This window comes from Oncorhynchus clarkii, chromosome 1 (genome assembly GCF_045791955.1).
Source record: "Oncorhynchus clarkii lewisi isolate Uvic-CL-2024 chromosome 1, UVic_Ocla_1.0, whole genome shotgun sequence".
Lineage (NCBI taxonomy): Eukaryota > Metazoa > Chordata > Actinopteri > Salmoniformes > Salmonidae > Oncorhynchus > Oncorhynchus clarkii.
This window is the reverse complement of record NC_092147.1, coordinates 60,035,263-60,057,901: the sequence shown is the minus strand read 5'-3', so window position 1 is coordinate 60,057,901 and position 22,639 is coordinate 60,035,263. Positions and strand designations below refer to the sequence as shown.

At 40.7% G+C, this 22,639-nt stretch overlaps 1 protein-coding gene across 4 annotated transcripts in view; it reads left to right on the top strand.

Annotated features, from left to right (window-relative positions):
- LOC139409398 (TIA1 cytotoxic granule-associated RNA binding protein-like 1) overlaps window positions 1-22,639 on the top strand; it is a 25,658-nt gene extending 3,019 nt beyond the window's left edge. For 2 of the 4 annotated variants that reach the window (XM_071154518.1, XM_071154498.1), the window contains exons 3-13: window positions 5,250-5,399; window positions 5,553-5,607; window positions 5,700-5,787; window positions 9,269-9,344; window positions 9,673-9,781; window positions 11,030-11,125; window positions 11,269-11,353; window positions 15,950-16,073; window positions 16,196-16,353; window positions 22,148-22,186; window positions 22,285-22,639. In XM_071154518.1, coding sequence (XP_071010619.1) covers window positions 5,250-5,399; window positions 5,553-5,607; window positions 5,700-5,787; window positions 9,269-9,344; window positions 9,673-9,781; window positions 11,030-11,125; window positions 11,269-11,353; window positions 15,950-16,073; window positions 16,196-16,353; window positions 22,148-22,186; window positions 22,285-22,399 — 1,095 coding nt within the window. In that variant the 3' untranslated portion in view covers window positions 22,400-22,639. The remainder of the gene's footprint in view (window positions 1-5,249; window positions 5,400-5,552; window positions 5,608-5,699; window positions 5,788-9,268; window positions 9,345-9,672; window positions 9,782-11,029; window positions 11,126-11,268; window positions 11,354-15,949; window positions 16,074-16,195; window positions 16,354-22,147; window positions 22,187-22,284) is intronic. The other 2 variants (XM_071154527.1, XM_071154508.1) reach the window with 1 other exon arrangement.

Below are 22,639 nucleotides of genomic sequence, written 5' to 3'. Positions count from 1 at the left end.
ACATATCAAGGACAGGAAAGGTCATTTGTAATTAGCCTTACCCTTTTATAAAGCATTTTGCCTATATCCTTGCATAACCTAGCATTTATTTTTTATGCAGTTCTTTTTTTCAATAATTTCATTGTCACCCAAAATGGGTCAGTTTCAGCACCTCCCCTAAAACCGTCTAATATCCTACTTCTTGCAGTTACCGTAGTTACAGGGGGAGAAGGTTAAACATGATCTACCATGGGCTGCTGATATAATGGTTTCTAGTGGACCTGACCAATAGTTTGTCGACGTCTCCAGCGTAGCTGGGTGAGACGGTATAGGCTACCCTCCTATGACCAACAGTGCATTCGGAAAGTATTCAGACACCTTGACTTTTTCCACATTTTGTTACGTTACAGCCTTATTCTAAAATGGATTCAATTAAAAATGTCCCTGATCAATCTATACACAATACTGTATGTAGATAATGATGAAGCGAAAACAGTTTTTAAATACATTTTTGCTAATTTATAGAAATAAATTATATATATATATATATATTAAATAAAAACTTTCTGTAAGTATTCAGGCGCTTTGCTATGAGACTCAAAATTAAGCTCAGGTGCATCCTGTTTCCATTGATCATCCTTGATGTTTCTGCAACTTTATTGGAGTCCACCTGTGGTAAATTCAATTGATTGGACATGATTTGGAAAGGCACACCTGTCTATATAAAGTCCCACAGTTGACAGTGCATGTCAGAGGAAACCAAGCCACGAGCTCGAAGGAATGGTCCGTAGCACTCCGAGACAGGATCGTGTCGAGACACAGATCTGGGGAGGGGTACCAAAAATGTCTGCAGCATTGAAGGTCCCCAAGAACACAGTGGCTGCTATCATTCTTAGATGGAAGAAGTTTGGAAACACCAAGACTCTTCCAAGAGCTGACCGCCTGGCCGAACTGAGGGAGGTGACCAAGAACCCGATGGTCACTCTGAAAGAGTTCCTCTGTGGAGATGGGAAAACCTTCCAGAAGGACAACCATCTCTGCAGCACTCCACCAATCAGGCCTTTATGGTAGTGGCCAGACTAGAAGCCACAACTCAGTAAAAGGCACATGACAGCCCGCTTGGAATTTGCCAAAAGGCACCTAAAGGACTCTGACCAGGGGAAACAAGATTCTCTGGTCTGATTCTCTTTTTATAAAAAATTAAAAAATGTGTATTAAAAAACCAAATTAACCTTTTTTTAATTTAATGAGGCAAGTCAGTTAAGAACAAATTCTTATTTATAATGACAGCCTACCAAACCCAGATGACGCTGGGCCAATTGTGCGCTGCCATATGGGGCTCTCAATCACGTCCGGATGTGATAGAGCCTGGAATCGAACCAGGGATTGTAGTGGTGTCTCTTGCACTGAGATGCAGTGCCTTAGACTGCTGCCCAACTCGAGAGCCCAAGATTGAACTATTTGGCCTGAAAGCCAAGTGTCACGTCTGGAGGAAACGTGGCACCATCCCTACGGTGAAGCGTGGTAGTAGCATCATGCTGTGGAGATTTTCAGCAGCAGGGACTAGGAGACTAGTCAGGATTGAGGCAAAGATGAACAGAGCAAAGTAAAGAGATCATTGAAGAAACCCTGCTCCTGAGTGCTCAGGACCTCAGGCTGGGGTGAAGGTTCACCTTTCAACAGGACAACGACCCTAAGCACACAGCTAAGACAGTACAGGAGTGGCTTCGGGACAAGTCTCAATGTCCTAGAGTGGCTCAGCCTTAGCACGGACCTGAACCCGATCGAACATCTCTGGAGAGACCTGAAAATAGCTGTGCAGCGACGCTCCCCATCTAACCAAACAGAGCTTGAGAGGATCTGCAGAGAAGAATGGGATAAACTCTCCAAATACAGGTGCGCCAAGCTTGTAGTGTCATATCCATGAAGACCTGAGGCTGTACTTGCTGCCAAAGGTGCTTCAACAAAGTACTGAGTGAAGGGTCTGAATACTTAAAGTCGGAAGTTTACATACACTTAGGTTTCAGTCATTAAAACATTTTTTTTCAACCACTCCACAAATGTATTGTTAACAAACTATAGTTTTGGCAAGTTGGTTAGGACATCTACTTTGTGCATGACACAAGTACTTTTTCCAACAATTGTTTACAGACAGATTATTTCACTTATAGTTCACTGTATCACAATTCCAGAGGGTCAAGAGTTAACATACACTAAGTTGACTGTGCCTTTAAACAGCTTGGAAAATTCCAGAAATGATGTCATGGCTGACACTTCTTATAGGCCAATTGACATCATTTGAGTCAATTGGAGGTGAACCTGTGGATGTATTTCAAGGCCTACCTTCAAACTCAGTGCCTCTTTGCTTGACATCATAGGAAAATCAAAAGAAATCAGCCAAGACCTCAGGAAAAAAATTGTAGACCTTCCCAATCTGGTTCATCCTTGGGGGCAATTTCCAAACGCCTGAAGGTACCACGTTCATCTGTACAAACAATAGTCCGTAAGTATAAACACCATGGGACCACGCAGCGTCATACAGCTCAAGAACGAGACTCGTTTTGTCTCCTAGAGATGAATGTACTTTGATGCGAAAAGTGCAAATCAATCCCAGAACAACCGTAAAGGACCTTGTGAAGATGCTGGAGGAAACCGGTACAAAAGTATCTATATCCACAGTAAAACGAGTCCTATATCGACATAACCTGAAAGGCCGCTCAGCAAGGAAGAAGCCATTGCTCCAAAACCGCAATTAAAAAGCCAGACTACGGTTTGCAACTGCACATGTTGACAAAGATCGTACTTTTTGGAGAAATGTCCTCTGGTCTGATGAAACAAAAATAGAACTGTTTGGCCATAATGACCATTTGTAATGTTTGGAGGGAAATGGGGAAGCTTGCAAGCCGAAGGACAACATCCCAACCGTGATGCACGGGAGTGGCAGCATCATGTTGTGGGGGTGCTTTGCTGAAGGAGGGACTGGTGCACTTCACAAAATAGATGGCATCATGAGGGAGGAAAATTATGTGCATATATTGAAGCATCATCTCAAGACATCAGTCAGGAAGTTAATGCTTGTTTTCAAATGGGTCTTCCAAATGGACAATGACCCCAAGCATACTTCCAACGATGTGGCAAAATGGCTGAAGGACAACAAAGTCAAGGTATTGGAGTGGCCATCACAAAGCCCTGACCTCAATCCTATAGAAAATTTGTGGGCAGAACTGAAAAAGCGTGTGCGAGCAAGGAGGCCTACAAACCTGACTCCGTTGCACCAGCTCTGTCAGGAGGAATGGGCCAAAATTCACCCAACTTTATTGTGGAAGGCTACCCGAAACGTTTGACACAAGTTAAACAATTTAAAGGCAATGCTACCAAATACTAATTGAGTGTATGTAAACTTCTGACCCACTGGGATTGTGATGAAAGAAATTAAAGCTGAAATAAATCATTCTCTTCTAGTTTATTCTGACATTTCACATTCTTAAAATAAAGTGGTGATCCTAATTGACCTATTTTTACTAGGATTAAATGTCAGGAAATGTGAAACTGAGTTTAAATGTATTTGGCTATGGTGCATGTAAACCTCCGACTTCAACTGTATGTAAATGTGATATTTCAGTTTTTTATTTGTAATACATTTCCAAACATTTAAAAACGTTTGGGTTTGTCATAATGGGCTTTTGTGTGTAGATTTATTTTCTCAATTTAATCATTTTTGAATAAAGCTGTAAGAAATCAATATGTGGAAAAAGTCTAGGGTTCTGATTACTTTTCGGATGTACTGTGTTAGGTTTGTCTTTTTCTTCCCCTCCTGAGTGACGCGTTCAGTCAGATGTTTCAGGTTATGTTTACTAGTCGAAATGGGATGTATTCCATTTCAACAAGTTCTTTCTCCTTTAATAAATGTATGATTCAGCCTAGTTCAGATATAAATTGTGGTGGGTTCTATATACAGTGGGGCAAAAAAGTATTTAGTCAGCCACCAATTGCAAGTTCTCCCACTTAAAAAGATCAGAGAGGCCTGTAATTTTCACCATAGGTACACTTCAACTATGACAGACAAAATGAGAGAAAAAATCCAGAAAATCACATTGTAGGATTTTTTGTGAATTTATTTGCAAATTATGGTGGAAAATAAGTATTTGGTCACCTACATATAAGCAAGATTTCTAGATCTCAAAGACCTGTAACTTCTTCTTTAAGAAGCTCCTCCACTCGTTACCTGTATTAATGGCACCTGTTTTAACTTGTTATCAGTATAAAAGACACCTGTCCACAACCTCAAACAGTCACACTCCAAACTCCACTATGGCCAAGACCAAAGAGCTGTCAAAGGACACCAGAAACAAAATTGTAGACCTGCACCAGGCTGGGAAGACTGAATCTGCAATAGGTAAGCAGCTTGGTTTGAAGAAATCAACTGTGGGAGCAATTATTAGGAAATGGAAGACATACAAGACCACTGATAATCTCCCTCGATCTGGGGCTCCACGCAAGATCTCACCCCGTGGGGTCAAAATGATCACAAGAACAGTGAGCAAAAATCCCAGAACCACACGGGGGGACCTAGTGAATGACCTGCAGAGAGCTGGGACCAAAGTAACAAAGCCTACCATCAGTAACGCACTACGCCGCCAGGGACTCAAATCCTGCAGTGACAGACGTGTCCCCCTGCTTAAGCCAGTACATGTCCAGGCCCGTCTGAAGTTTGCTAGAGAGCATTTGGATTATTGGTAAAAACTCAACTCGTCGTGTTTGGAGGACAAAGAATGCTGAGTTGCATCCAAAGAACACCATACCTACTGTGAAGCATGGGGGTGGAAACATTTTTTTTTCCTCATTTTGTCTGTCATAGTTGAAGTGTACCTATGATGAAAATTACAGGCCTCTCTGGAATTTTTAAGTAGGGGAACTTGCATAATTGGTGGCTGGCTAAGTACTTTTTTGCCCCACTGTACATACTGTGCGACGAATGCAATCAGATTAAATTGCTATTTTTTTTACATTTATTTTTTAAATAAAACAGACTTTGGCTGGTTAACCTTTGGCACACTTGTCCAAAAGAAAGAGGTTAGGGTTATGGAATCCCAGCCTTTTAAATATGATTGACATGATTTGAATTGGATAACATCTGTTGCATATAGCAGCACTATTCATGATACATGATAATCACCCAATAGAGTAACATGGTCACTCAGTACTTGCAATTGTATTCCAAATATGTTTGGCAATAATATATTCTCCTAATTTATTTATTTTCTTCTCAGCAACCCGATAGCAGGAGGATGAACTCTTCTGTGGGATTTTCTGTTTTGCAGCAGTCAAGCAATGACCCTTATTGCTTTGTGGAGTTCTTTGAACATAGAGATGCTGCTGCTGCCCTAGCAGCCATGAATGGGAGGAAGATATTGGGAAAGGTAATTTTTCCACTCTGCAATGAAATACTCTCTCTGTGGCTTTCTTCTTAAGAATTGCTGTTTCTTACCCTTTCACACTGGCTTTTAGGGACATGGAATGAATGCCTTTGCTCCACTTACATTTGATTGTTCTGTGACATGTTTTATCTTCAGGAGGTCAAAGTAAATTGGGCCACCACTCCAAGTAGCCAGAAGAAAGATACATCGAGTAAGTGTTTACATTTTGAACTTTTTCCTGTTTTGCTCCGAAGTCAGTCGCTACATCAGGGACTAATAGTCATTATTTCTTGGCCGTTTCAGATCACTTCCATGTGTTTGTGGGAGACTTGAGCCCTGAGATCACCACTGAGGATATCAAAGCTGCATTTGCACCTTTTGGGAAAATATCGTAAGTTGCTTTGTGTTTTTAAGAATTTGATTTAGTATGTTTCCTCTGACTTGACATCCTCTGGAGATTGTTTTATTCAGTTATTTTTTTTGATCATTTTAGTAACTTTAGAGTTCTTCTCATAAAAACGTTTTTGTAAGGGCTCCATAAACAGAATAGATGTGTAACCACATACTATGTCATATATTATACATTGTAGAATAATAGTGAAGACATCAAAACTATGAATTAACACATGGAATCAGGTAGTAACTGAAAGTATTAAACAAATCCAAATATATTTGAGATGCTTCAAAGTAGCCACCCTTGGCTTGATGACAGCTTTGCACACTCTTGGTGTTCTCTCAACCAGCTTCACCTGGAATGCTTTCCCAACAGTCTTGAAGGAGTTCCTACAAATGCTGAGCACTTGTTGGCTTTTCCTTCACTCTGCGGTCCAACTCATCCCACACCATCTCAATTGGGTTGAGGTTGGGTTATTGTGGAGGCCAGGTCATCTGATGCAGCACTTGCACAACCAGGAGGTGTGTTGGGTCATTGTCCTGTTGAAAAACAAATGATAGTCCCACTAAGCGCAAACCATGGGATGGTGTATCGCTGCAGAATTCTGTGGTAGCCATAATGGTTAAGTGTGCCTTGAATTCGAAATAAATCACAGCCTCACCAGCAAAGCACCATCACACCTCCTCCTTCGCACTTCACGGTGGGAACCACACATACGGAGATTATCCGTTCACCTACTCTGCGTTTCTCAAAGACACGGCGGTTGTAACCAAAAATCTCAAATTCGGACTCATCAGACCAAATGACCTATTTGCACCGGTCTAATGTCCATTGCTTGTGTTTCTTGGCCCAAGCAAGTCTCTTCTTATTGGTGTCCTTTAGTAGTGGTTCCTTTGCAGCAATTTGACCATGAAGGCCTGATTACACACAGTCTCCTCTGAACAGTTGATGTTGCTGTGACGCATTTATTTGGGCCTTAATCTGAGGTGCAATTAACAATAATGAACTTATACTCTGCAGCAGAGGTAACTCGGGGTCTTCCTTTCCTGTGGCGGTCCTCATGAGAGCCAGTTTCATCATAGCGCTTGATGGTTTTTGCGACTGCACTTGAAGGAACCTTCAAAGTTCTTGAAATGTTCCGGATTGACCTTCATGTCTTAAAGTAATGATGGACTTGGTCTTTTAACAAATAGCCCTATCTTCTGTATACCACCCCTACCTTGTCACATCACAACTGATTGGCTCAAATGCATTGAAGGAAAGAAATTCCACAAATTAACTTTTAAAAAGGCACACCTGTTTATTGAAATGCATTCCAGGTCACTACCACATGAAGCTGGTTGAGAGAATGCCAAGAGTATGCAAAGCTGTCATCAAGGCTTGGGTGGCTACTTTGAAGAATCTCAAATATAAAATATATTTTGATTTAACACTTATGGTTACTACATGATTACATATGTGTTATTTCATAGTTTTGATGTCTTCACTATTATTCTACAATGTATAAAATAGTAAAAATAGAGAAAAGCCTCGGTGTAGGTGTGTCAACTTTTGACTGGTGCTGTAGATATAATTACTTTGACTATTGGTTGAAATGTAATTTTAAAGCACATCACTCCGTCTTGATACATAAATCACTATGCCTTTCATTAGCCATTCAACTGTTTTGATCATTGTGAGAAACAGGATGACAGAAGTGACACAAGCTCTTCTCAATTGTCACGTATAATATTGATTTTGACTTTCAGTCTGTATCACCCCCAACTTTTTTTTGATTTGAATGTGTCCACTTTCTATTCTCCCTCATTCTTTTTTGATAAATGTAGGAAATGGTAAGTAGTTTGTGATGACAAATACGCTTATAGGATTGGACAGGAGCTTGAAGGCTAACCACAAGGAACTGTACACACTGGAAACTCGGATGTAGACTTTTTTTTTTCTCATTTTATTATTCCTTTCCATTTGTAATTGTTTGTATTAACATGACCTAGTTTAGAATAACAAACTCCAATATTCAATATACAGTGGGGACTGATATTGACACCATTGATAAAGATGAGCAAAAATGACTAAAATAAATCATTCAAATATTCACCACCATATTTTACCGTAGGTATGGGGTTTCTTTTCTGCTCATGCATTCTCATTGTTGCGAAACCCAAGACTGGTGTGCGTGGCCAAAGAGCTCTATTTTCATGTCATCTGATCAAAGCACCGGTTCCAATCTGTGCCAATGCCATTTAGCAAATTCAAGGTGTTTACATTTGTTGGATGACATGAAAATGGAGCTCCTTGGCCACACACAACAGCGTTGGGCTTGGCATCGAAATGAGAATGCATGAGCAGAAAAGAACCCCGTACCTACTGTAAAATATGGTAGTGGATCTTTTCATATTCTGGGGGCTATTTTGTTTCCACTGGTCAAGGGGCCCTTAAGATCAACTGCATCATGAACTTTACCTAGTACCAGGACATTTTAGCCAACAACCTGGTTGCCTCTGTCAGGAGGCTAAAACTTGGCTGTAAGTGGATCTTCCAGCAAGACAATAACTCCAAGCACACATCAAAATGAATCCGTAAAGAAATGGTTATTTGGCCACAAAATCAACATTTTGCAATCGCAATCTCAGTCTCCGGACTTGAAACCGATTTTGAAAACCTGTGGTTTGAATTGACGGGGGCAGTCTATAATGCAGATAAAGGATTCTGTATGTAGGAATGGTCTAAGATCCCTCCCAATGTGTTCTCCAACTCATAAAATATTTGAGAAAAAAGCTCAATGCCAAGGTGATGTATTGAAAACAGGGGTGTCTAACTTTCACCCATACCTTTTTTTGGTGGAAAAAGTATAACTTGTTAAACAAATTGGAGTATACAATATATCTCAGTATTGTAATTATCTTATACATTATCAAGGGTGTCAATTTTGGACCTGACCGTATATACTTTAGAACATTCCGAATTGCTTAGTATTGTTGATAGTTTTATGCTCCGTTCCTAAAACTCTGAAAATGTAAATATTTTAACATTTGCAGCTCCCCAAACTCCACATTGGTGGTAAAGAATTGACCAGGAAAAATAAAGAAATCTGTTATCGGGCCATGTATGCTGTTTTAATTTCTTTTTTTGTCTTTGATATTTCTTATGGTAGAATGAGCACCATCAGCAAATATTCGGAATGCATGGTAATCCATAAGAAGTGTTTCTTTTGAGTTTGAGGATTATAATTGGTGTAATATTTGCCAGAGAACTCTTAACTGAAAATTAATCTGAAGAAAGACGCAATTAAAATATCAGCATAGGTCACATGTCTTTGTACTTACATTTTTTTCAAATGCAATATTACCTGTAATCATTTGAGGATTTAAAAAACAAACACAAAAGTTAATAAGATATTAATGGGAGAATGTAGTCTATTTGCAGTTCAGTGTGTGTGTGTGGTTTTTGTTTTATGGATGCTATTGTCTTGTCCTTCCAGGGATGCTCGTGTTGTGAAGGACATGACGACAGGAAAATCTAAGGGGTATGGATTTGTGTCCTTCTATAACAAACTGGTAAGGCTCCAGTGCAGGAACACAAGATGAAGGTTATTTCTGTTTACTATTTTCTATTTTCAGTAGATTTGATCTTTAGATAATTTAAACTTTAAAAAATAATTAAAGTAAATGCACATCTCGTGTTCTCTGTTGATCTAATTTTTTTACTTAAGTACAAGTTGTAGTTTGTTTGATAGTTCATTATTCCTGTTGAATATCTATTCTAATCCATCCATCTAGTATGTAAAACATGTTATTAATTACACAATAGCACTTAGTTTATAGAATATGTATAGATGCATGTAGAATCTGGAGAAGGAACTTTGTCTTTTGTTTAAATCGACAGGATGCAGAGAATGCCATCGTGCACATGGGGGGACAGTGGTTAGGAGGACGGCAGATCAGGACCAACTGGGCAACTCGCAAGCCACCCGCCCCCAAAAATGTGCAAGACAGTAAGTATGAGTGAGCTATGACTAATGTGTTTATTGGAGTTGAAATGGGCGTTATGAGGCTGAATGCTCTATTGGCCCAGTTGGCGTATAACTGAGGGGGACATATTCCAGAGAGCTATTTTGTCTCCCCCAACCATTTTCATTCCACGGACTGTGTCGCTTAGTTCATAGAACCACAGTTACGTGAGCAACCTCCAAAATATCCCCTAAATGCAATTGTCTCCAACAGAGCGGTTTTTGTTTTCTTCCTCCAAATTTGGCTCCAACTTTTGAACAGTTGGGGCTATCAGCTATTATGACCCCATCTCTGAAAGCCACGACTTTCAGGAACACGTAAATTTACATTTCCCTCTACGACCTTCACAAGTTGCGCAGGACACGTTAGAAGCTGGGTTCTCTTGTTATATTAGTCACTGACACACTCACCATGTCAGCATTTTTTTTTTTTAGCCTGATGACTCACACTAAATTCTTCCACTGCTCTGTCGTTTCGCTAGATACCCTAGTCTGAGACTGACATCATTAACTTGTTTGTCGTGACGAGGGGTGTTTCTTGGCCCAAGCAAGTAAAGTAATCAGCGATTGGATTGTCTCTTAACTGCTGCTTTACCCATGTGTGTTCTGGTTTTGACCCAACCCATCTGTATCTGGACCAATCAGACGGCCCCCGAATGTGTTCGTATTCGGGGTCGGGAGGTCCTCATTGCAGTGAAGAAACGAATGTCTGAGTGTGGCGTAGCGTTTGGCTGGAGCAAGGAGTCTGGATAGTCAGGCAACTAATTTACCAATCTAAAAATGTCTCACCGGCTATCTGAACTTGTAGTAGTCATGGTCGAATTACTGATTTTTGTTAGTCACTCTCAATCGGATATCATATTAAAAACTGCAAACATTACTCTACATGCCATTGCAGGAAATTAAGCTTAAAACAAAAAATGTCTCTCCGTTGTCGAGGGGAGTCTGTTTCCAAAATGTTTCGCTTAGGGCCCCCGAAAAGGCTCTGACTGCATGTGTGAGTTTGGATTTGGGGGCGTGGACCCGTGAGCCACTGGCAGAGAGATTTGGAACTATTTGTTGCTGGTCTATTAACTAATTTACCGCCTGGTGATGTCACCAGGCAGGCCAAAACAGTCATACATTTCTGGTGGTCTTTTCAAACAGCTCTTAGGGCATTCCCCCCCCAATGTTCAAATCATGACTACACCACTGGAATGCTCATATTCATATTTTTTTGTATGTTTACACCAGATGGCTCGAAGCAGCTGAGGTTTGAAGATGTAGTGAACCAATCCAGTCCCCAGAACTGCACCGTGTATTGTGGAGGAATCCAGTCAGGACTGTCAGGCAAGTTCATTTAAACCTGAAAAGATACACACAGACGGTTTAGAATCATTAGATGTTGCTAACAAATACATTTTGGCAAACAAAGTTGAGACTGGGTTGGCTGACAAAGGTTGAATGTTATATTGAAATATTTTTCGTTGCAGAGCACCTCATGCGACAGACATTCTCACCCTTTGGACAAATAATGGAAATCCGAGTTTTCCCAGAGAAAGGTTACTCTTTCATCAGGTAATGTTTTGTTCTAAGTGAAGATTCCCTATTTTGTTAATGTACAATGTATTGCCTAATTTTTCCTGTAGATGGCAGTACTGGTACATGACTTAATGATACAGCTTCCAATACGACACCAAAAGCCCCCACAATAATGTCTAGAATCAATCAGATTTAGTTGTGGAAGTAATTATATTTTATTACAACCTTGTTTGGTTATGCTTTATTGTAAATTTCATGGATAATCCATTTTATAAATACATATACAGCTTCAATACAGGACTAAGATTTAATCCTACTACACCGACGCTTGTCGGATGTGGCAGGGCTTGCAAACTATTACGCACTACAAATGCCTTTTATTTTCGCTTCGAGGCAAGCAACACTGAAGCATGCATGGGAGCACCAGCTGTTCCAGACGATTGTGTGATCACGCTCTCCGTAGCCGATGTGAGAAACCTTTTAAACGGGTCAACATTCACAAGGCGCGGGGCCAGACAGATTACCAGGACGTGTACTCGGAGCATGCGTGGACCAACTATCAAGTGTCATCACTGACGTTTTCAACCTCTCCCTGACTGAGTCTAATACCTACATGTTTCAAGCAGACCAACATAGTCCCTGTGCCCAAGAAAGCCTAAATGACTTCCGCCCCTAGCACTCATGTCGGTAGCCATGAAGTGCTTTGACAAGCTGGTCATGGCTCACATCAACACCATCATCCCGGAAACCCTAGATCCACTCCAATTCGCATACTTTCAACAGATCCACATATGACTCAATCTCAATCGCACTCCACACTGCCCTTTCCCACCTGGACAAAAGAAGCACTTATGTGAAAATGCTGTTCATTGACTACAGCTCAGCGTTCAACACCATAGTGCCCACAAGGCTCATCACTAAGCTAAGGACCCTGGGACTGAACACCTCGCTGCAACTGGATCCTGGACTTCCTGATAGGCTGTCCCCAGGTGGTAAGGGTAGGCAGCAACGCATCTGCCATGCTGATCCACAACATGGGGGGCCCCTCAGGGTTGTATGCTTAGTTCCCTCCTGTACTCTCTGTTCACCCACGACTGCATGGCAAAGCACAACTCCAACACCATTAAGTTTGCTGACGACACAACAGTGGTAGGCCTGATCACTGACAACGATGAGACAGCCTATAGGAGGAGTTCGGAGACCTGGCAGTGTGTTGTCAGGACAACAACCATTCCCTAAACATGAGCTAGATAAAGGAGCTGATCGTGGACTAGAAGAAAAGGCGGGCCGAACACACCCCCATTCACATCGACAGGGCTGTAGTGTAGTTGGTTGAGAGTTTCAAGTTCCTTTGTGTCCACATCACCAACAATCTATCATGGTCAAAACACACCAAGACAGTCGTGAATCTGGCACGACAACACCTTTTCCCCCTCAGGAGACTGGAAAGGTTTGGCTTTTTTTTTAACGTTTATTTAACCAAGCACGGCATGAGTCCCCTGATCCTCAAACAGTTCTACAGCTGTACCATCGAGAGCATCCCGACCGATTGCATTACCGCCTTGTATGGCAACTGCTCTGCATCCGACCGTAAGGTGCTACAGAGGGTAGTGCGTACGGCCCAGTACATCACTGGGGTCAAGCTTCCTGCTTTCCAGGACCTATATACTAGGCGATGCCAGAGGAAGGCCCAAAAAATGGTCAAATACTCCTGTCACCCAAGTCCTAGACTGTTCTTTCTGCTACTGCACGGCAAGCGGTACCGGAGCGTCAAGTCTTAGTTAACAGCCACTACCCCCAAGCCATGGTGGCCATTAATCAAATGGCGAACCGGATTTACATTGACAGCCCCCCTTTTTGTTTTTACACTGCTGCTACTCACTGTTTATTATCTATGCATAGTCACTTTACCCCTACCTACATGTACAAATTACCTCAGCTAACCTGTACCCCCGCACATTGACTCTGTACCGATCCCCCCTGTCTATAGCCTCGTTATTGTTACCTTTAATTATTTATTTATTTTTCAGTTTATTTAGTAAATATTTTCTTAACTCTATTTCTTGAACTGTATTGTTGGTTAAGGGCTTGTAAGTAAGCATTTCACGGTAAGGTGTTGTATTCGGCGCATGTGACATAAAATGTGATCTGATAATAAAGGAAAAATCCATTAAACTAGCTTTTTAGGTATTTATTTTCATTAGTCCACTGTTGATACATTCCCAAAATGTTTGCATGCCAGCAGTCAAGTTTTCAACGTCTTGGACTTTCAAGAAGCAAAGTGTCACTTGCCAAGTCCAATATTTTTTTTACTTGACTGCTGACATGCAAAAAAAAGTGGACTGTATCAACAGTGGACTCATTTTAAAAAAATACCAAGTTTTGAGTGGAGTTATGAATTCTCTTGAATTAAATCGTTTTTATTTTGTTCATGAAAGTTATTGTAAAGTGTGTTATTATTTGTGTTCTTGGAACTGTACTTATTACTTTCTTAGTGAACACTACAGGTAACTTTCCAAATTAAAAATATTGTCTTAATAGGCGCTGGGCAACCACAACCCGCCAGAACAGCTTTAATGCACCTTGGCATAGATTCTACAAGTGTCTGGAACTATATTGGAGAGATGAGATACCATCATTCCATGAGGAAATTCCATCAAACCATTCAGTGCCCCACCTATGCCTTGTGGATGGGAGCATTGTCATCCTGGAAGAGATCACTCCCATCATAATATAAACGCTTCCCCATAGGTTGAAGGTGATCACTCAGAGTGGCTGTGTATTTATTGGCGTTTACCTTTCCCTCCTAGGGGTTGAGTGACCATGCAAGATAAATGTACCATAACGTAGCCTGATTTACTCAAGGGTTTTCTTTATTTTTTTACATTTACAGTGCCTTGCGAAAGTATTCGGCCCCCTTGAACTTTGCGACCTTTTGCCACATTTCAGGCTTCAAACATAAAGATATAAAACTGTATTTTTTTGTGAAGAATCAACAACAAGTGGGACACAATCATAAAGTGGAACGACATTTATTGGATATTTCAAACTTTTTTAACAAATCAAAAACTGAAAAATTGGGCGTGCAAAATTATTCAGCCCCCTTAAGTTAATACTTTGTAGCGCCACCTTTTGCTGCGATTACAGCTGTAAGTCGCTTGGGGTATGTCTATCAGTTTTGCACATCGAGAGACTGAAATTTTTTCCCATTCCTCCTTGCAAAACAGCTCGAGCTCAGTGAGGTTGGATGGTGAGCATTTGTGAACAGCAGTTTTCAGTTCTTTCCACAGATTCGCGATTGGATTCAGGTCTGGACTTTGACTTGGCCATTCTAACACCTGGATATGTTTATTTTTGAACCATTCCATTGTAGATTTTGCTTTATGTTTTGGATCATTGTCTTGTTGGAAGACAAATCTCCGTCCCAGTCTCAGGTCTTTTGCAGACTCCATCAGGTTTTCTTCCAGAATGGTCCTGTATTTGGCTCCATCCATCTTCCCATCAATTTTAACCATCTTCCCTGTCCCTGCTGAAGAAAAGCAGGCCCAAACCATGATGCTGCCACCACCATGTTTGACAGTGGGGATGGTGTGTTCAGCTGTGTTGCTTTTACGCCAAACATAACGTTTTGCATTGTTGCCAAAAAGTTCAATTTTGGTTTCATCTGACCAGAGCACCTTCTTCCACATGTTTGGTGTGTCTCCCAGGTGGCTTGTGGCAAACTTTAAACAACACTTTTTATGGATATCTTTAAGAAATGGCTTTCTTCTTGCCACTCTTCCATAAAGGCCAGATTTGTGCAATATACGACTGATTGTTGTCCTATGGACAGAGTCTCCCACCTCAGCTGTAGATCTCTGCAGTTCATCCAGAGTGATCATGGGCCTCTTGGCTGCATCTCTGATCAGTCTTCTCCTTGTATGAGCTGAAAGTTTAGAGGGACGGCCAGGTCTTGGTAGATTTGCAGTGGTCTGATACTCCTTCCATTTCAATATTATCGCTTGCACAGTGCTCCTTGGGATGTTTAAAGCCTGGGAAATCGTTTTGTATCCAAATCCGACTTTAAACTTCTTCACAACAGTATCTCGGACCTGCCTGGTGTGTTCCTTGTTCTTCATGATGCTCTCTGCGCTTTTAACGGACCTCTGAGACTATCACAGTGCAGGTGCATTTATACGGAGACTTGATTACACACAGGTGGATTGTATTTATCATCATTAGTCATTTAGGTCAACATTGGATCATTCAGAGATCCTCACTGAACTTCTGGAGAGAGTTTGCTGCACTGAAAGTAAAGGGGCTGAATAATTTTGCACGCCCAATTTTTCTATTTTTGATTTGTTAAAAAAGTTTGAAATATCCAATAAATGTCGTTCCACTTCATGATTGTGTCCCACTTGTTGTTGATTCTTCACAAAAAAATACAGTTTTATATCTTTATGTTTGAAGCCTGAAATGTGGCAAAAGGTTGCAAAGTTCAAGGGGGCCGAATACTTTCGCAAGGCACTGTACCTGTATATAAACCAAACAACAAAAAACATCTTTCATGCTGCAAGTTTTTACTTTGCATTTTCATTAAACTGCTGAAATATATTTCTTGACCACAGTCTCTTGATGTTTGTGTTCTGACAGGTTTTCCTCCCATGAAAGTGCTGCCCATGCAATTGTCTCTGTAAATGGAACGTCCATTGAATGCCACATAGTGAAGTGCTACTGGGGCAAAGAATCCCCCGACATGGCCAAAAGCGTACCACAGGTATCTTGAATTGAGATATTGCTCAAATAAAATCGCTACATTCCCCATTGCACATTTATTTGCTTTACTCATCCAGAAAATAATTGTGTCCTTCTCTGTATTTTTTTCCTTTTATCTTTCAGGTGGAGTACGGTCAGGGTCAGTGGGGACAGTGGAACCAAATGTATGGGAGCCCCCAGGCCCAGCAGTATGGGCAACAGTACATGGCAAATGGTTGGCAAGTGCCTTCTTATGGAGTGTCTTATGGACAGTCATGGAATCAGCAAGGATTTGGTGTAGAGTAAGTATAAAACATTTTGGACGTTGTGTAATGCTCTTGAAAGGAGTAGTCTTTCCAAAGTTTCTAAACCCATTCAGTTTGCAGCACCTCTTTTGTTATGGAATTCTGTTCTTGCCATCTCTGGTTATGGTAGACTGACTGTTCGCCATTGTTTTCGGGCTATACTGTAGGCTTCCTGGTGCGAAATTACACCTTAGCACTGTGATTGTTCAAAATAGGCTCACATTGCTGGTTACATTCATAATGTGTTTCCCACACTATTTGCTTAACCTATTGTTATTGTCTGAAATGTTTTTTTCTTGACATGGTCTACTTTTTTTCTAATTTGGCACACAGTGGGTAGTGGGTGGAATATTAGGACAATTGGAGGTTTACACAGTTACAGCTACAGTAACCTTAACAATGCAAATATTATGGTACAGCTAGCTATATGGTCCTTTTTGATGGTAAGTTTACAAACATTTGGTTGTGTTATGTACAATTGAAACTTGTATCTCATTATGGTAAGTGGTGAAATAAGTATAGCTAGTTCTAATTGTAATGGCTTAGCAGATATTAAGAAAAGACGATAAGTATTTACCTGGCTAAAACAGGAATATAATATCTACTTTTTACAGGAAACTCGGTCTACAAATATGAGGTTGGGTGGGGAAAATATCAAAAATATTTGTTGCCCTCATGGGCAAAGAAACTCAGACGGGGTGATTTTATATTAATTAGCAACAATTCTGAACAGATTGTGCAAACCGATCCTCAAGGAAGATGAATCCTTTGAAATATGCTATTGGACCAAAAACAGATCTCGCTAACTAATCTATAAAGGCCAAATAATGATCCCCACTTTTTCAAAAATGTATACAGTGCATTTGGAAAGTTCAGGCCCTTGACTTTTCACACATTTTGTTACGTTGTAGCGTTATTTTAAAGTTGATTTTAAAATGTGTTTTTTCCTCAAGCTACACACACTACCCCATAAATGTTTGAAATTTTTGCAAATTTCTTACAAATAAACGATGGAAATATTAGATTTTATATGTATTCAGACCCTTTACTCGGTACTTTGTTGAAGCACCTTTGGCAGTTACCCAAAAAAGATCAGGAGATTCTTCCATTCTTCTCTGCAGATCCCCTCAAGCTCTGTTAGGGTGTATGGGGAGTGTCGCTGCACAGGTATTTTCAGGTCTCTCCAGAGATGTTCAAGTCTGGGCTCTGGCTGGACCACTCAATGGCATTCAGAGACTTTTCCCAAAGCCACTCCTGCGTTGTCTTGGCTGTGTGCTTAAGGTCTTTGTCCTGTTGGAAGGTGAACCTTTGCACCAGTCTGAGGTCTTGAGTGCTCTGGAGAAGGTTTTCATCAAGGATCTCTCTGTACTTTGCTCCATTTACGTTTACCTCGTCCCTGACTAGTCTCCCAGTCCCTTCCGCTGAAAAACATCCCCGCAACATGATGCTGCCACCACCATGCTTCACCGTAGGGATGGTGCCAGGTTTTTTCCAGATGGGACGCTTGGCATTCAGGCCAAAGAGTTCAATCTTGGTTTCAAGAGACCAGGGAATCTTGTTTGTTTGTCATGGTCAGAGTCCTTTAGGTGCCTTTTGGTAAACTCCAAGCGACCTGTCATGTGCTTTTTACTGAGGAGTGGCTTCTGTCTGGCTACTCTCCCATAAAGGACTGATTTGATGGAGTGCTGCAGAGATGGTTGTCCTTCTGGAAGGTTCTCCCATCTCCACAGAGGAGCTCTGTCAGTCACCATCAGGTTCTTGGTCACTTCCCTCCCGATTTGCTCTGTTTGGGAGGGCTGCCAGCTTCAGGAAGAGTCTTGGTGGTTCCAAACTTCTTCCATTTTAAGAATGATGGAGGCCACTGTGTTCATGGGACTTTCAACGTTGCAGACATTTTGTGGTACCCTTCGCCAGATCTGTGCCTCGACACAGTCCTGTCTCGGAGCTCTACGGACAATTCCTTCAACCTCATTGCTTGGTTTTTGCTCTGACATGCACTGTCAACTGTGGGACCTTTATATAGACAGGTGTGTGCCTTTCCAACTCAAGTCCAATCAATTGAATTTACCACAGGTGGACACCAATCAAGTTGTAGAAACATCTCAAGGATGATCAATGGAAACAGGATGCACCTGAGCTCAATTTCGAGTCTCATAGCAAAGGGTCTGTATACTTACGTAAAGTTATTTCTGTTTTCTATTTCAATACATTTGCAAAAATGTATAATAAACAGTTTCATTATGGGATATTGTGTGTAGATTGATACATTTTAGTCAGGCAGTAATGTAACAAAATGTGTAAAAAGGGCTAGAGTCTGAATAGCTTCCGAATGCACTGTATTGAGCTCACAAGTAATGAATTATATTGGGAGATTTATATGTACCTCAATGGATCATAAAGAAAATCGCACTACAAAGTATCACCCTCGTGCGCTTAATGAGATTATGGATACATTAGAACTAGTGGATATATGGAGGCTGGAAAACCCTGACATGGTGATATTTTGATTTGTTTAACACATTTTATAACCCTGACATGGTTATATTTTGATTTGTTTAACACATTTTATAACCCTGACATGGTTATATTTTGATTTGTTTAACACATTTTTTTGGTTACTACATGATTCCATATGTGGTGCTTCATAGTTTTGATGTCTTCACTATTACTCTACAATTGATTAAATAGTAAAAATAAAGAAACTTGAATGAGAAGGTGTCCGAACTTTTGACTGGTACTGTACATGGAGACAGACCACCATATCAGACCACCATATAATTGCTATCCATAGATCTCTTATACAATTTCCATGTGGATTGGGGTATTGAAAATGGAATCACAGAGAAAATAGTTTGAAAATTAAATATCTTTTTGCACAACATAGGTACAGCACATGCCCTTATTGTATGGGACACTTTTTTTTAAATGGACTTTTAGAGGCCGTTCAATGTAATACTCGTCATTACAACAAAAGCAGTTCAGGTCAAAAGAGATTATACTAGACTAATAAAGAAAATAGAGGAAATGATGGTGCATGTAGATGGTAATGGAAACTACTAGAGGCACAAAATGGGTTGGAGGAAAAACTAAATGAATTGGAGGTACTTATTCAAGAAAGTGTCATTTATTAAATATAACTGGAATTGGGTGGAAAATTGTGAAAATTGCACTACATTTTTCTTGAATCTTCCACATAGAAATGCTACCAAAAATAAATAATTTACAGAAACTCGTTACAAATTAACTGGACCCAGGTGCTAAGTATAAAGATCCAGTCCATTTTAAAAAATTAATAAAAACTGGAGCCCTTTTACACTTCAATGTAGTGATGTGAACGTCCTGGTGAAATGCATAGCCCACAGAAGAGGGGTTTTACCAGATATGGTTCATCCTGATCAGACCTGTTTTTTAATTTTTTTTATTTTGTTTTACATGGACGATATACTGCCGATTTTAATATATGACAATTACTTAACAATTGAACATTAATTAAAAATCAAAGATACCAGGCCCGGTCTTCATAGCTTATTTTGAAAAGGTGTTTAATAAAGTATGACTAGGATTTATTCATATATATATATATATATATATATATATATATATATATACATACATACATACATACATACATACATACATACATACATACATACATACATACATACATACATACATACATACATACATACATACATACATACATACATACATACATACATACAGTGGGGCAAAGCAAGTATTTAGTCAGCCACCAATTGTGCAAGTTCTCCCACTTGAAAATTACAGGCCTCATCTTTTTACCATAGGTACACTTCAACTATGACAGACAAAATGAGGGGGAAAAAATCCAGAAAATCACATTGTAGGATTTTTAATGAATTTATTTGCAAATGATGGTGGAAAATAAGTATTTGGTCACCTACAAACAAGCAAGACTTCTGGCTCTCACAGACCTGTAACTTCTTCTTTAAGAGGCTCCTCTATCCTCCGCTCGTTACCTGTATTAATGGCACCTGTTTTAACTTGTTATCAGTATAAAAGACACCTGTCCACAACCTCAAACAGTCACACTCCAAACTCCACTATGGCCAAGACCAAAGAGCTGTCAAAGGACACCAGAAACAAAAATATAGGCCTGCACCAGGCTGGGAAGACTGAATCTGCAATAGGTAAGCAGCTTGGTTTGAAGAAATCAACTGTGGGAGCAATTATTAGGAAATGGAAGACATACAAGACCACTGATAATCTCCCTCGATCTGGGGCTCCACGCAAGATCTCACCCCGTGGGGTCAAAATGATCACAAGAACAGTGAGCAAAAATCCCAGAACCACACGGGGGGACCTAGTGAATGACCTGCAGAGAGCTGGGACCAAAGTAACAGCCTACCATCAGTAACACACTACGCCGCCAGGGACTCAAATCCTGCAGTGACAGACCCCCTGCTTAAGCCAGTACATGTCCAGGCCCGTCTAAAGTTTGCTAGAGAGCATTTGGATTATTGGTAAAAACTCAACTCGTCGTGTTTGGAGGACAAAGAATGCTGAGTTGCATCCAAAGAACACCATACCTACTGTGAAGCATGGGGGTGGAAACATCCATGCTTTGGGGCTGTTTTTCTGCAAAGGGACCAGGACGACTGATCCGTGTAAAGAAAAGAATGAATGGGGCCATGTATCGTGAGACTTTGAGTGAAAACCTCCTTCCATCAGCAAGGGCATTGAAGATGAAACGTGGCTGGGTCTTTCAGCATGACAATGATCCCAAACACACCACCCGGGCAACGAAGGAGTGGCTTCGTAAGAAGCATTCCAAGGTCCTGGAGTGGCCTAGCCAGTCTCCAGATCTCAACCCCATAGAAAATAATAATGGTTACTTCTCAAAGTATTAGGCTTTTAAGAGGAGTAAAAGAAGGCTGTTGCGGAGCGGTGCTCTATTGTCCATCTGAACTCAGAGGCTACTCAGACTGGTCTGTGCTCTTGGTTATAACAAGCGATGAAATGATTCAATGTATCAACATTGCTCACTTTGCGCACTGCTCCAATGTAACAAATGTACAAATCTAAAAACGGAGTCTGCATCCCTGCTCGCAATTACGGCTCAATTATATTTATAACTGACAGAGGAATGGACGCGCATGGAGAGAATCAGGTGTGAGACTAGTGGCTGTTGCTTAAATTCAACTGGATGTATAAACATTTTATAACGGGGACCGGCAGGTTCTTTGGGTCAGTAGGGCTGGAAATAGTTAGTAGTATCATATGAAACGGTACTACAATATTCTAAAACGTTGGTATCATGATGTTTTGATACTGTGATATTACCTTGGTGCTGGTATACCTTGCAACACTACATTGTGCGTCTTAACTTATTTTGAGAAATGCTAAGGGAATTGGTCAAAAGATGGCTGAGTTAATGAAAAATCAACAATCTGATTTTACGTGTCCATTTTTAAACCACTGTAAATCAACTCCGCAGTGGCCTTGCTTTATTCTCGGACTGCTCTTGTCTTTTGTCATCCTCTGATCCCCGTTCATTTCTGCTCGCAGCTATATTTTCTGTATGCAGTTTAAATTTTAACAGCGTGGAAGTTATAAAGTTCATGTGACTTTTACTCCTACTTTTCTGTCAACAATTCTCTCCTGAAAAACAGAAGTTTGGAGGCATTTTAAGGACAGTCCTGATTTTGTTTCTTGTTGACATTTTGCTAGCATAGGTTTTCCAGCGTCATAGCAAGCCTGGGGAAATAGTTTGACTCCGGAGCCACACTAAACTATGACATCTTGTTCACAGGGATTCCATTCTGGCCGCAGCAGCACAGAACATTTCAAGGTGACTAACGCACTCTGTGCTTCACAGCCCAAAGCTTTCACTTACCAGCCTTTTGCATCGTGCTGTGACCCTTGTTGTGTGTACCTTCTCTCTTGCAGACAGTCCCAGTCCCCAGCCTGGGTGGGAGGGTTTGGATCCCCGGCGCCGTCCCAGCCCGGTCCTGTGATGCCCAACCAGGGAAACTTCAACATGGCTGGCTACCAGACACAGTGATCAGGCTCTCACTCTCATCAGTGGGAATCAGTGGACTTTCAGTTAGGAGAACATAAAGTAATTAACATTGTAATCATCTGGAGAGATTGTGTTTTTAAAGCAGAGAAGATCAGGAACAACAATAGTTTACCTCTTTTGAGGAAGCAAATGTTATTTATAAAGACAGGTAGGGAGTTGTTTTTATTGGCTGAAGTTGTGTTGTGTACAAATTAAATGTCAAGAAGAAGTATAGGAGAGAAA